The 13,880-nt window shown below is 42.1% G+C and overlaps 1 protein-coding gene across 3 annotated transcripts in view; it reads left to right on the top strand.

Moving 5' to 3' along the window:
• Window positions 1–11,508, top strand: part of WRAP73 (WD repeat containing, antisense to TP73) — a 39,456-nt gene extending 27,948 nt beyond the window's left edge. The window contains exons 6-12 of one of the 3 annotated variants that reach the window (XM_025212149.1): window positions 2,333–2,419; window positions 3,074–3,208; window positions 3,291–3,368; window positions 6,850–6,955; window positions 8,345–8,470; window positions 9,577–9,768; window positions 10,587–11,508. In XM_025212149.1, coding sequence (XP_025067934.1) covers window positions 2,333–2,419; window positions 3,074–3,208; window positions 3,291–3,368; window positions 6,850–6,955; window positions 8,345–8,470; window positions 9,577–9,768; window positions 10,587–10,696 — 834 coding nt within the window. In that variant the 3' untranslated portion in view covers window positions 10,697–11,508. The remainder of the gene's footprint in view (window positions 1–2,332; window positions 2,420–3,073; window positions 3,209–3,290; window positions 3,369–6,849; window positions 6,956–8,344; window positions 8,471–9,576; window positions 9,769–10,586) is intronic. The other 2 variants (XM_006016216.3, XM_025212152.1) reach the window with 2 other exon arrangements.
• Window positions 11,509–13,880: the final 2,372 nt, after the last annotated feature.

Below are 13,880 nucleotides of genomic sequence, written 5' to 3'. Positions count from 1 at the left end.
GATGCCATCCTCAGCTCCATGGTAGCTTTGGCCTTTCTAACTGCCTCCCTACAACTGCGAGCTGAGGAGTCATACTCCTCTTCAGTAACCTCTCCTCGTTTCTACTGCTTATATGCCCCCCTTTTTGCCCTTAGGCTGCTCTGGATTTCTCTGGTCAGCCAAGGAAACCTCTTGACCCCTTTTCCCCCGCATCGGGATCGTCTCCCTCTGTGCCTGAAGGATCGCTTCCTTAAGGCACAGCCACCCTTCCTGGGCTCCCATCTCGCCAAATCTCTTACTCTGCAGTGCATCATTGACTAAATGCCTGAGCTCACTCAGGTGAGCCTTCCTAAAGTCTAGCACTTCCTCCCTACTAGTTACCTTCCCACTCTACGCCTTATGGTGAATTCTATTATTTGATGGTCACTGCCCCCCAGGTGACCACTGATCTGTAGGTTCCCTACCATGTCATCCCCCGTTCCCCATACCAGGTCCAGTAAGGCATTCCCCCTAGTGGGACCATGTGCCTCCTGCATCAGGTGGAGGTCCTGTACACAGGATAGGAACCTGCGTGAATGGTGGGAATTTGCTGTCTGCGTCTCCCAGCAGATGCCAGGGTAGTTTAGGTCCCCCGTGACTACCGCTTCCCTAGTCTTTATGGTCTCCAAGAGCTGCATCAGGAGTTCCAAATCTAGTTCTTCCCCTTGGTGTGGGGGTCTGTAGCAGACCCCTACCACCAAATCCCTTTCCCCTTGACCACCATGTGTCCTAACCCACAATCCTACTTTCTCCTTCTCCAATTCCGTTTTGATAAGGGTTGATGTATAACGCTCCTTGACATAGAGCGCAACCCCTCCCCCTGTCCTCCCCACTCTATCCTTTCTGTACAGTTTATAGCCTTCAATGTGTACCACCCAGTTGTGGGTAGAGTCCCACCAGGTTTCTGTTAACCCCACTAAGTTGTAAGTGTTTTCTTCAAGCAGGAGTGCTAGTTCATCCTGCTTGTTCCCCATGCTCCTAACATTAGTGTATAGGCACTTGAGCCCTGTGACTGGCGCCTTTGTTGCCCCCTGGCTTTGATGCCCAATGGGCCCCCTATAGCTTACCTGCTTATTGCTTACCTGTGCTGTACTGCTGGACGTCCCATGGGTTGCAGGTTCCTGATGTTCTCCTTCTGCCTCCCCGTCCTCTGTCTGAGCTAGTGTGAAGCCCGACATAGGAGATCAGCCAACCTGTTGGAGAAAAGACTTTTACTTTTCACTGAGAGGTGAAGTCCATTGCGCCTCAGGAAGTCCCATATGAAAATGACCAGTCCTAAGTTGTAGGTCTGAAAGGAGTAGCACTCACCAGATTCTGGACAGAACCTAATATAGATTAAGTTCATGTTTGAATTGAAGCTAATGTGAAATTTATGATTTACATGTGAAATCAAGGTAAAGCAATAAACTCCAGAGCTGTTTGAGTGAGAGTAAACTGCTTTCAGGTGGAGCATCTACATGTGTGCCTGGGACAGCAGCAATTTGAGTTGGGGCAGAGCAGGCCCGGGCTGGCATGGGTGGGGTCAGCTGCAGGCTGTGGGTGGCAGCGTTGGGGTTGGCTGGGACATGAGGGTGCAAAACCTGTGGCGCTGTTGTCTAGGCAGCCACCAGGAGTCTGGCCCCTGCCCAGTCACCATTTACATATGCATTTCAGTGCAGTTAATTACTCTGCTGTAAGATATTTCTTACGGTGGATTTAATTTGTTTACTGTGCACTAATACCGGGGCACTTGTAGACAGTGATGCTTTACTGTGGAGTTAGTTGGTCAGCTCTGCAGTAAAGTGCATGTGTAGATGCACCCCCTGGTATTACTATAGTTTTTGTCAGTAGGTCTGTTTATAAAAATAATACCAAATTAAGATTTTTCCTTGTATGGGATCTAATTATTGGGGTGCTCCTTTTTAAATTCAGAGTTGTCTTTAGATTTGAGTAAAATACAGTATGTCTATATTTTCTATTTAAAGTAGACTATGCAGTCTAAAGAATGCATGCTATGAAAGGCCACCAGAAAATGCATTTCATATTAAGAAAGCTTAATTATGTCCATCTTGCCTAGAGAAAATAAGGAAAATGTCCATCTTGCCTAGAGAAAATAAAGAAAGAGTGAAAGTAGAATATTATAACAAAGGAAAAATAATTTTGTTTTATATAATCAAACATGGGGGCGGGGGTGGAATCTGTTAACTCAGCAATAGGATCTAAATAAGTAGAAGTGATAATTTAGAGTGGATTGTTCTATTAAGTTGCAGAGCTGGATGTAAACACTGTTCTGTGTGTTTAACTATTCAGTTTTCTTTTCTCTACATTTGGAAAGCATTTTGACACTGAAACTCAAGACTTGGCTGGCATTGAATGGGCTCCAAATGGATGTGTTCTGGCCGTGTGGGATACCTGTCTGGAGGTATGAGAGACAGTTTGTTTCTAAAGATTGTAAATGCTTAAAGATGACACTTCCTAGTTGCTTTTACAACATAAAGCAGTATATTGTCAAAAAGAATAACAGCATAAGAGCATATTTTTTTAGCAAAAGCAATCATGCAGTTAAGTGGGTGGTGGTCTTACACATGTATATCAAACAGTTCCTGCATTTGCCATCAGAGGACACTTACTAAATTATCCATCTTATTCTTTCTAATATATGTATCATATTAAAAATGTAACTTTTAGTTTGTTTTGAAAAATGGCAGAACAGCTACCCAGATCTTTAACAGAAGAGTTTTCACTAAGGGATTGTTTACCTGGTAAATTAAGTTTGAGTAAATGAGGATGTGAATCTATAGCACACTTGAAATGCCTCTGAGCAGTAAAGCTAGTGTGTGCTGAGTGACCCTGCAGTTAGTATGGAGTAATTGGTGTTCTTTAAAATTACACCCTAGTTTGCTTTGTAATAACTTACCTTTGTAGAGAAAAAGACAACTCTTCCTTTAACATATGTGGATTTTAGGTGAGGATAACCTGACAAAAGGCTATTCAGTTTGTATCAGTAAATTTGTGGCCTGTTCATTTTTTTTAAACAATATCGCTAGTCTTTAGAGCTAATGAATTTGTGTTCCAGTATAAAATTTTGCTGTACTCCCTTGATGGCCGACTGCTATCCACATATCGTGCATATGAATGGTCACTGGGTATTAAATCAATTGCCTGGAGCCCCAGCAGTCAGTTTTTGGCGATTGGCAGCTATGATGAAAAGGTAAAACAAAACAAAAATTTGAAGTCAAGACTCAAAATTGTCATCATAGCAATCCCATCTTACAACACTGTCTTTGAATCAGGTACGCATATTGAACCATGTGACGTGGAAGAAGATCACAGAGTTTGAGCATCCTCCAATCATTGCTAACCCAAAGATTGTAAGTACAGAATCAGGGCCTATTTGGATCATTATCTGTTGGTGAGAGAGAGTAGTAAAAATATTTTAATTTGAAGTCCTGATTTCCTCCTGGCCTGCAAATGTTGGTAAAGGAATTAAATCAAAATGTTGAAGTAAGGATAATTTATGTCAGCTAAAAATGATTAATCTGATTGAATGCACCCACGGTCTCTTATTCTGTCTAGGTATATGGTGTGGTTGATTCCTGGAGACTACTGACACATGCTAATGTCTTCTGCTAGGAATGGTGACTGTTAGACTGAGTATTCATGTGGTGTTGTGAACATGAAAGCGTACTCTCTATGACGTAAACAGATTTATGTTATGACTAGGCGTTTAGGTAAGGGTTCAGTTGAAATATTTGTAATCTGACCAGTCTTCATCTTTACAAGCATGTTAAACTCAATGAGCATTTTCTTTCAGTTTATTTTTATCCTTGAGTCTGATAAGTGTGTGAGACCACAGAGTGCTTCATAGTTGTCAGGAAGCAGAGAACATTTTAACCCCAATCATGATAGTCTCTCTCAGATGAAGTAAAAGAGGATCTCCAATGGTTGTAATTGTATTATACAGCTGATAGAAGGAACTTAAGCAAATCTTATTTATTAGTATGTTATGTAAGGATTAGTATTCATGATGTATAATTTTTTTAAGTCAGCATAAATATACTGTTGCTGCTTACCAAAAGACCTGAACTACAGAATGTTTGGTTTAAATTTACTTTGTTAGGAAATTGTTTTAGTTTCTTGGTATATAACTTCATTGTGATTTTTTGGGGGGGATTGTCTTTTTTCCTTCTCCTTCTATGTCATCTTTTCAAAATAAGTTATAAGCAGGGATCTGGGTTTTCTGTTTGCTACGGAAAAATGCAGATTTTATCCTTTGAAAGAGAAAAATATAGGAAACCATGGGTTTCCCCTTGTAGGTTGGGAGAGTTCTAGCCTGCAAGGGGCTGCTTGGGGCTGGTGGGGAGTGGGAGAAGAGCGATCACAGGCAAGGACCTGGCACAGCTCAGCGAGACTAATTGCTGCTGCCATCGCCAGGACTTCTATGCCATCCATGCTGCCAGCAACATGAGGAGTAACAGACTGGTGGGGGGGAAGGGGGAGGTTGTGCTGCCCTCACCTTCTCTCACTGCCAGCTGTGTGCACACTGGGCTGCAGCTCTACCCTGTGCCATGCCCCACCTGCCACTGCTCCCCTCAGGCTACTCCTTGGCTGTACCCTGGAGGGAAGGTGGGGTTGGGGGGCAGCATGGTTGACCTGAGGGGAACAGTGACAGCAGGGCCATGGAGGCAGGGTAGAGCCGTAGCCTGGCATGCAAGCAGGTGGCAGCAGGAGGAGGTTAAGGGCAGCACGGCCCACCCCTCCAGTCTGTTACTCCTCGTGCTGCTGGTAGCGCAGCTGACTTGGAGGTCCTGGCAGCAGTAGTGGCAGCAGCAATGAGTCTTGCTGCCCTGCTCTGCCTTCCTGCTCTGGGTCCTGCCCACTGGACTGCGAAGGCAGCTCCTGCCTGTGTCGGTCTGGTCAGGCTGTAGCCTTATGTCCTGCTGTAGGCACACACATCTGCGGGGGAGATGCATGCTCCCCCCGGTCTCTCTGATGTATCGCCTATGGTGTCTTCATAGACATTAGGCCTGGAAGGGACCTCGCAAGATCATTGGGTCCTGCCCAAGGGGAAGGGAATCAGTTGGGGTCAGATCACCCCAGCAAGATAAACATCCAAGCATTTCTTAAAGGTATCCAGAGTAGGATCACCACTTCTGGGGGTAGTCTGTTCCAGACTGGACACTTGGATGGTAAAGAAGTTTTTTCTTATGTCCAGTTTAAGATGGTCTTCCACCAGTTTGTGACTGTTAGACCTTGTCTTCTCTTGGGGTGCCCTGGTGATCAGATGTTCTCCCCTTATACACTGCCACCAAGTCACCCTTGAGTCTTCACTTGTCCAGGCCGAAGAGTCTCATTCCTCTCGGCCTCTCCTCGTAAGGCCTGTTCTCTTGACTTTTAATCATGCACATGGCTCTCCTCTGGACTCTCCCAAGCTTCTCCACGTCCTTTCTAAAGTGTGGAGCCCAGAATTGGATGCATTATGCCAGCTGCAGCCTCACCAAGCAGGAGGACAACTTCTTGGGTCTTGTTTGAGATACATCAGTAGATGCAAGCCAGAGTTTTATCTGCTTTGCCAGCTGTGGCATCACATTGGTGACTTATGTCGACCCGAGTTTGGGAATCGTTGCTCTAGGGTGACCGCACTTCACCACAATTTGGTGTAGTCTGCGAATTTAGCCAGTTTGCTTCTGACACCTGAATCCAGATCCTTTATGAATATATTAAAGAGTACTGGTCTGAGTACTGAACCCTGGGGGGTGCTACTGGTCCCCATGAGTCATGTTAACTGTTCCATAGACTATCACTCTCTGGGTCTGAAATCACTCTCTGCATCACCTACAGTCAGACACCCTCCCTGGCTCTGCCCCACACGCACAGTTGGGTGAGGTGTTGTGGGTCAGGAATGAGGAGCACTGGCAGGGATGGAGAGCTGTGGGCTGGGAGTGAGGGGCACCAATAAATCGGGGCTGCTCAGCACCACAAAGCAGTGGGAGGGACAGCTGCAGCTGGACTTGCATCCTGGTGACTGAAGGGGGCAGCAGGAGCTCTGATCTTCTATGATTAAAAAAAACCCAAAATCAAACACCAAATAGATATTTAGGATTTATTTTGTTATAATGATTGAGATACTAGTAGGCTTCTAAATTGTTTTAAAATTATAAATATTGAATCTTTTAAACAGAGAAAACCATGATCTCTGGTTATAAGAGTTGTGAAGTACAAACACATCAGTTATCTTTAAACTTTGCTTCTGAGGATAAAAGTCAAAATTTGAAAGTCAGAACCAGAAACAAGTGAGAATAGCCCTGTCTGTTTGCATTGGAAAGACTGGAGCCACTTGCTGGTACAATTTCATACTGGTGTTGACATTTAGAAACTCTCAGTTATAGTCACAACATATATATGCTTTCTGTTCTGCTATCACCTCAGTATGGCTTATTTGCATTAGTTTTCAGTGCCATGAAATGAAATATTCACATGTCTTATCAAAACCAAAGTCCTACCCACTAACGGTTGCTGGGCTATATTAGCCAATTTTGTCTTCTGTTGATAAACATATGGGAAGTATGTGCTCTCTTTGACTCATTTTTCATAGATTGTGGTTTTCTGTGGCACAGAGCTTTTTCTGATTGTGGACCTAGTTTTCAAATAGGGGAATATGAAGTCCTGAAATTGAGAATTTGCTTTCTCAAATCTGGCTACTTCAGCTATGAAATAACTAGATGTATTTAGAAACAATGTATGCATTAAAATGAATGTTCTTTAGTCCTGGATTTGAGTGAAATGTTAATAACTTTTTAATACCTCTGGTTCAAATCTTGTTTTGTGGAACTGTCTTTTGTTTCTATTCAGATTGTTTATAAGGAAGTGGAGAAATCTGCAACTGTAGAAACACAGAAACTCTCTTTCCCACCGACCAGAGAACTGGCCAGCTCTCTCTTCAGTATACCAAGTAAATGTAAGCAAAAGTTGCATGTTATGGTGCTGGTGATTGTGTAAAATCTTTATATTTTTTAAGTCAATGTTATAAAACATATAACAGATAACATAAATACCAGGGTGGATTTGACTTGATTAAAGTAAATTGATTTAAATCACTGGCCGGGAAGCCTTGATTTAATTGTTTTCTACAAAATTGTATTCTTGATATCCTTTATTCATTTAACTTCTTGAAACTTTGTACTTTTAGAGAAAGGTAAAAGCTTGACTGTGTGTTCACAAACGTGCAGAGAAACGATAGGGCTGATGGGCGGCGGGTAATCTCAGTTAGGTCTGTTATCTCTTATCTCCATATACTTCTGTTAACAAGGATGTTTTCTGGAGACGACAAACTTTCCCTGTGCCCGAAGAAGGGTATTTGTGCCTGAAAGCTTGCAAAGAACAATTTTTGCAACTATTTAGTTGGTGTAATAAAAATATCACATCTACCTAAAGAACTTTGTCTGCCTATACGATTTCTGGAGAGACAAATCCAGTTGGACAACTGAAACTCAGCATCATAGAGATGCTTAATGGGATCTTCTAGACTGAGCGCTGAGTCCCATTGGCTAGAGTGACTTTCTTTAATATTTACTAATCTATAGAGGAGCCTCTGGGAACCCTATAAGATTGGGCCCCTAATATAGTCCATGGCCTGTTATGATCTATTTATAAAACTTCTAAAAAGGTTACATGAATATATTGTCTCAAATAGTATATAATAGGAAGTTCTAACTTTGAGCTTTAACACACCTTAAATTAAAACTATATGTAAGTTTATTTTTAAAGCATCTTAAAAAAATACAATTAAATCAAATCTGATTTAAATGAAATAATCTGATTTTTTTTTTTTTAATTGTTGATTTTTATCCACCCTGATAAATACTAAGTGCACTGTGCACTTTATAGTCATTACCTAGTTAACAGTCATGCAAGGCAAAGAAGTAATGAAGTTTTACCATATGGAATATTAGTTTACTCAGGGGTATCAAACTCACCTGGGGCTGCAGGTTTCGTTTCAGGCCAGATCCAGCACAGAGGTAGCAGTTGGAGGTTCCGCAGTGGGGAGGGATGTGGGGGTGATAGTGGTGAGGGATGTGGTGATGATAGTGAGTCAAGAGGTCGGGGGGTCTGCCAGTTACAGGAGGGGGTCTTCTGGCAATGGTGGGTCTGGGGAAGGGATCTGAGGGCAGTGGTGGTGAGCTTGGCTATGGCCAACAAGGTCAAAGATCCCCCAGTTATGGAATGATATCAAATGAAAAATATTATTCTCTTATTTGAGATTAGAATGCTTAGCTGGTACGATTTATGTATCAGTGCCTTGTCTGTATGAAATTGTTTGTTAAAGTGATCTTATTTCAAATTCTAGATGACATTTCCCAGGTGCCCATGTCTTTACAGTACATCAAACCGGTTGCTGATAGGGCAAATCCAAGAATTGGAATTGGAACACTGGCATTTAGTCCTGATAACTGTTTCCTGGCAACTAAAAATGGTTAGTTCCCAGAGGGCTATATTTTAGAGGGTAAATCTCTTTGGTTTTATCTAGGTCTTGTCATCTACCCTCTGAAGGTAATCTTGGAAGTAAATACCACAATTGTTAACTATTTGTATTATGGTAGCACCTCAAGGCTGGAGTCAGGACTGAGGCTGCATTGTGTTAATTAACACTGTACAAACACAAAAGAACTTCAGCCCATGAGTTTTCACATCATAAAATGATAGACCGAGGGATCAGCTATTAACTGCTGCCTTGGTGATACATGAACTCAAACACTTGGCCTTAATGCACCAGGTGATAACTGGCTATACCCCTTCATATTTAAATTATTGTACCATATACATAAATGTAGCAGATACTGGGTAAAACACCAATCTCCCCTGGCTTCGTTTGTAATGAATATCTCCTTGTATATAGGTATTCTGCAGTTTTAAAAACACTGGCTTTTTTATTGTTTATTTATTTAAATACAGAGATGATGGCTTGAACATATAGCTCTTTCCATTGGCAATACTGAAGTTCCTATATATGACTATATAAATTTGTGGCCCTAAGAGGAGTTGGGGGGCTCTTAGACTCATTAAAGTTTACCTCAACTGATGGAGAAAAATTCTTATGGAATCAGCTGAGGGAGAAGCTTTTAATCCAGTTACTAGCTGAGAAATGTCCATGTGACAGAAACCACCAATAATAGCACTGTAAGTAGTTTTAGAAAAGACAATTAAGGACAAGAATATAAACTGAACTACTCTTTTGTTGTAGTTGCAGTTCCCCTTAATGGCAGATTAAGGCCTATTTGGAGAGTAAGCTTGTACTCCTGGTATACCTCTGCTATAAATGATGTGCGCAGGGGGCTTTCAATCTACAGTTTTGGCACCTCTTATCATTACTTAAGGGCTGATCAGCAAGGCAGGTTGTAAGGTTGTTAATCAGTCCTGCTAATCATACAGAGTTTTATGCACTGTGCACCATGCTGCCAGTGGTGTAAATGGTAATACAGATCAGGAATTTCAATGAAAACGTGTAATGTCAGGTATTGAAATGACACTGCATATTGCATTTCTTTTCTTACGGTATTGGCACTGTTTCCATTTTGGTAGATAATACTCCTAATGCCATCTGGATCTGGGACATTCAGAAGCTTAAGTTGTTCGTAGTCTTGGAGCAGTTGTGTACCGTTAACTCATTTCAGTGGGACCCACGCCAACCTCGACTTGCCATATGCACTGGAAATAGTAAAGTGTACCTGTGGTCCCCAGCAGGATGCGTGTCAGTGCAGGTACCAATGGAAGGTAAGGCAGCTTGAAATTACTGCTGCAACTACATGTAAAAAAAACCCCGAAAACAACCACCCAAAACTCATTTGTTAATGTGGTGATTTGGTCAAAACATTGTTACTGAAGTGATGGATTAAAAGTGTGTTTGGAACTTCTGAAAAGGTACATATTGCCTTTCCTTAAATAATACACTCTAAATGAAACTGGATAACCAGATAACAAGAAGAGCAAAATATAAGGTGATGATGTAGCCTATGATGGTTAAGTTACTGACATACCTAAACTGTACTTTAAAGGCCTTGCTTTTTATATGGGCTGGCTGCATATAGAAGCTGTAGCTATCCAGAATTTCAGATGCTGAAATTAGGACAGCTAAGCATCTAATGCATTTTTGGATACCTCAAATTAATTGATACTGAAAGTAGCTACAGAAGATATGGCAATATCTACACTAAAAAGCAGTTAAAGTTCCCATATATCCTTACCTCAACCCCAAATGGCTAGTTACAAGGTCTTTGAGAACATTTGCACTCAGTGATATGCTATGTTGTTAATTGCTTTAAGAAACCTTACTGTTTGTATGGGTCATTTTAAAAAGGTAACTACTTCAAATTTACTTCCATGAAAGTATTAGCAAATTAGCATAGGAAGTACCTTATATTAGCAAATTGTGGAGATTTGGAATTGATTGGTCTTTGTTAGACACCAGGGGCCAGGTCTTAATCCACGTGCTTGGTTCTGAAATATGACCCTATTTCATCCTGCTCAAGTTCCTGAAAATGTTTTAGTGTGCCTGAATTCTTTGCTCAGTTGCTTCTCTTCTGTGTGTGCAGGTGATTTCCAGGTCCTCTCTCTTTGCTGGCACTCTGGTGGGGACACAATGGCACTCTTGAGTAAGGATAACTTCTGTTTGTGCTACTTGGAAAGAGAGGAGGTAAAATAACTAAAGTAAAGGCTAGAAAAGCCATCTTGCAATTTAAACCTTTATGGAAAATGTGTTGCTGGACTGAGAGAGGAGTGAAGATGGGGCAGAACCTCAGTCTTCAAACTGAAGATATTTGAACTCATTAAAATCTTATTTGGGGGAGGGAAAGAAAACTCCCTTGTAAAATACTGTGATAGTTACTTGAATGACTTGTTCAAAATTAAATTGCAAAGTACTAGTGCAACTAAAACCGGTGGGAACATGGCATCAGGATATTTTAATGAAGTAATGGAGTAAAATATAATGAAAACTTCTAAGCTTCTTTTTGACTAGAAAAATACGTTGTGAAACTGTAGTTGTTTGTATATTGTGTATAGAAATTATTTAATTGTATATATCTCAATAAACATTTTGATAACTAAAATCAATCCAGCCTACTCTAAGTATAGATTTTTCCATTCTAGTGTTTTGAGTTGGAAGTGGAAATACATTTCACTGTTGTGCTCACATCTTGACTAGTAACACTGCACTGCAAAATGATATTGGTTAATGAATAACAATATCTCAAACAACCTTTCTGGCTCTTTTGCACAGAGTAATATACACGTTTTATGTAAGCAGTCGAGACATGAGAGAAAAGTGGTTTCTCTTGAAATTAAATAAGTGATAAGAAAAGGACTGTTAGATGCTGAATATGCTTATGGAATCGGTTACTCTAAGCCTGAGTGGAATGTTGTTCAGTATAACTTTACTTTGTGAATGTTCAGTAATCAAACCAGGTGTGATAACTAGCTTGCTTCTGTAGACTAAAACATCAGATTGGGCACAGTCTGAACTATTCTGTGGAGACTGATACTGCTCTCAATTAGAGCTGCCTTTTTCAAAAGCCACTCTTAAAACACATTACCTTATTCACTTGAGTTGATGAAACAATTACTAGGCTAATAGTGAAAGGACGAGTGATGTTCTCAGCTGTTGTAAGAAATGAATTTGAGAAATGAGGAATCAAATTGGATACAACTATTAGGAGGAAGGTCCAACAGTATCGTGTCTTGATAATGCCAGCATCATATGCATCAAATTACACACCTGGGCCTTGTTCTGTTTAATTGGCTAGTGAAATTTACATCTTTGTTTCAAGAGCCACTACACCTGTCACCAAAGAATAAATACAAAAACAACTGTTCTTAAATTAAAATTAAATTTACTGCCAAATTAACAAAAAGCTAGACCGGTATTTTAAAAATGAGCCCACAGTGACGAGAGACATACAGGTGCATTCCAGAATCCTTTTACACAAAATTTAATTAAAGAATGAACATACATCTGCTTTATTTCAAGGTAAAAAAACCAAACAAAAAAGCAAGAAAAAGTAAACCTGCCAATACCACTGCTGCACAGCATTTAATTAGCATGTTAGTGGCAGAAAAATGCTTCTGGTGATAAGATCATACATAGAGAAGCTTGTCATAGTCATCTCATTGCTGCTATTTGTCTCACTGTCTCTGTATTCTGCAGATGAAGTTACCCATTTCAGTAGTACTGCCCTACACAAATTTAAGTGGAAGATTTAAATAAATCCAGATTGAGGTACATTGTTATGACTAAAATTTCCCTGCCTCTCCAGCAGCTGTGGCCTTGCAAGTTGCAAATAAACCCTACTTTGACCTTGTCTAATAGGGCTGTGCAGAACAGCACCATTCTGTTTCAGCTTACATTTCGATGGGACACTTTCATTTTGAGTTCTGTTTTGTTTTGAAACTGCTGTTCTGTTCTGTTTCATTGAAACTCTTTTGATGCTGTTTTTGACGTTTTGCCCATAGGCTAAACAGGGAAGCACAAAACTGCCTATAATTTTATCATTTGCCTGATTCGGATTAAACTTGCAGCAACGATAGCCCCTTGAGGCCATGAAGCCTGCCAGCTTTCAAGGAGATAGGTGCAGGGGTTTCTGGGAAACTGTGCCTCAGGCTGCTGACAAGCAAAACTTGTGACATGGGTAACAGAGTGAGTGAGTGAGTGAGTGAGTGAGTGAGTGAGTGTGTGTGTGTGTGTGTGTGTGTTAAGGTGCACCCTCACTAGTACTGGGGCCTCTACACAACAAGGTAGCGTGCCCCAATGAGACTGCCTCCTCCCCTACAGCCTCAGTCTGGTCCACCACTTTAAATGACAACAGGTAAAAACTTAGTGAGCAGCACAGTACCCTCAGCAGCATCTCAGGCAGCCAAACTGTCACAGACTAGAGCTTTTCTTTCCTTTCCTGCAGTAACTTCTTCTCCAGCAGCTGCCAGAGAACTGCCTGCCAACCCCAGTCCTGGGGCTTAAATGTGCCCAGGGCCCTGCGTCCTTCCGGTCAGGTGCTAGGGGTTTTGGTCTAAGGGCATGACACTGGCAGACAAGGTCCTTTCCTTTGGGTCAATCTAATCTGGTATCTTTTAGGAGACGGACTGAATAGTTAGTTACAGAAATATATCTTAGCAAGCTTTTGGGTTGAAAAAACTTTTGTCAGGCTGAGGAAGCACCTGCAGTTGGTGTGTCTGTGTGCTGTTCCTGGATGGAAGGAATAGTAAATGAAAAAAGGAAATGGGTGCGGATGGAATGAGGAGGGTGGCATTCACTCTGTCTGCACCTGGAGCTTGGGGAACCCCAGCAGCGGGAGGTTCACCTTGAGGAACACCAGCTGCTCCACCAAACCAGGATCCAAGCAGGTGTGGTGGGGTGTCACTACATCCCCAGCAATGGTGAACACCCTCTCACTCGGAACACTGGTCGGTGGACAGGACAGGTGTTCGCGGGCAACTGTGGCCAGATCTGGCCACATCTGGCTGCGGCTTGCCCAGTAGGCCAGGGGGTCACACAGTAGTGGCTCCACATCCTCAGCAAGATAGGTAGCCACCAAGGCCTGAGTGCTACCTGCTTGATAGTAGGGTCTGGTGCCTCTGGACCCCACCATGGAAGCTATGCCCTTGGCCCACATTGGCAGCACCTGTGGTGGTGGAGGAGACTGGCTGGTGGATGGCATACTAGCATGGGACAGTGGGTCCCCCTCTTCCACGTCCCCCTGCCTCCGCTGTTCTGCCTCTCTGACTCTCTTCACCAGCACCTCCGTCCACTGATTCAGGTTTTGGCTGCTGCATACGCTGCCCTTCACCCTTGGGTCACACATGGCAGCCCGCACATGGACCCTACTGGGCTGCAAGGG

The sequence above is a fragment of the Alligator sinensis genome, unplaced genomic scaffold (assembly GCF_000455745.1).
Source record: "Alligator sinensis unplaced genomic scaffold, ASM45574v1 scaffold366_1, whole genome shotgun sequence".
In the NCBI taxonomy this organism is placed as follows: domain Eukaryota; kingdom Metazoa; phylum Chordata; order Crocodylia; family Alligatoridae; genus Alligator; species Alligator sinensis.
This window is presented reverse-complemented; position numbering and strand designations above follow the sequence as displayed.